This window comes from Sphaeroforma arctica (genome assembly GCF_001186125.1).
Source record: "Sphaeroforma arctica JP610 unplaced genomic scaffold supercont1.12265, whole genome shotgun sequence".
NCBI lineage: Eukaryota > Ichthyosporea > Ichthyophonida > Sphaeroforma > Sphaeroforma arctica.
This window is the reverse complement of record NW_014028293.1, coordinates 1-748: the sequence shown is the minus strand read 5'-3', so window position 1 is coordinate 748 and position 748 is coordinate 1. Positions and strand designations below refer to the sequence as shown.

Sequence of the window (748 nt, the reverse complement as noted above, 5' to 3'; positions counted from 1 at the left end):
ACGTTATTATTTCTATCTACAAATTAGGCATGTGGTCATGAACACTTAGTACTTCTAGTGAAAATTATTCAATAAAGAACAGCTAGAGGTACGCCCTGTGTGATCGAGGATATTTAGGCTCTTAACAAGAGGCAGTCCCGACCATTCTTACACAAGCTACCACTGCTAAATCCTAACTGGCTAAATTGTATTTTAGTTTAATATAGTTTGAAACCTAGTAATTTCCATCGAAGTTTACATATTGGAGGTTCGTTAGTGACAGCAACCGACAAAATGCGAGAGATATTCGAGTCCAACAAAGAGAGACTACACAAAGAGGGACTACACAAAGAAAGTGTAGAAAATCAACACAATATCTTTGAGACTCTTCTAGATGCAGACAACCAGCAAGCAATGAAAGATGTGAATACACCAGCTTACGATAGTAAACTCGTATCCGATATGTTGCTATTTTGTGCAACCAGATCAGTGTTCATGACCAAGAGCACCAAAGGTGCGGACAAATTAGTAGGTGCACAAGAAGTCTTAAACTATGAAATTCACCAGGGCTATTGTAAATGGTGAGGTACGCTGGATTAGAGTGTATTTAATGGTCAAGAGAGACGATCTAAATTGTCCTGCAATCCAGGCCTTGATAGACGATCCTAATGAGAGTTTGCCAAGGACTGATAGTCTGTGGGTGTAGAAATATGGCCTCCGGTCAGTCTAAAATATCAAGATCAATTGAGATAATACATTGGTTTTATTT

At 38.6% G+C, this 748-nt stretch overlaps 1 protein-coding gene across 1 annotated transcript; it reads left to right on the top strand.

The window, feature by feature from the left end:
* The first annotated feature begins 208 nt into the window (after nucleotides 1-208).
* SARC_17825 (hypothetical protein) lies at nucleotides 209-700 on the top strand. Its single transcript, XM_014288088.1, has one exon. The coding sequence runs from the start codon at nucleotides 274-276 to the stop codon at nucleotides 562-564; it is 291 nt and encodes a 96-aa protein (XP_014143563.1). The 5' UTR covers nucleotides 209-273; the 3' UTR covers nucleotides 565-700.
* Nucleotides 701-748: the final 48 nt, after the last annotated feature.

Coding starts and splice junctions, on each gene's coding strand:
- SARC_17825 (XM_014288088.1), top strand. CDS start 274: ATGCGAGAGATATTCGAGTCCAACAAAGAGAGACTACACAAAGAGGGA.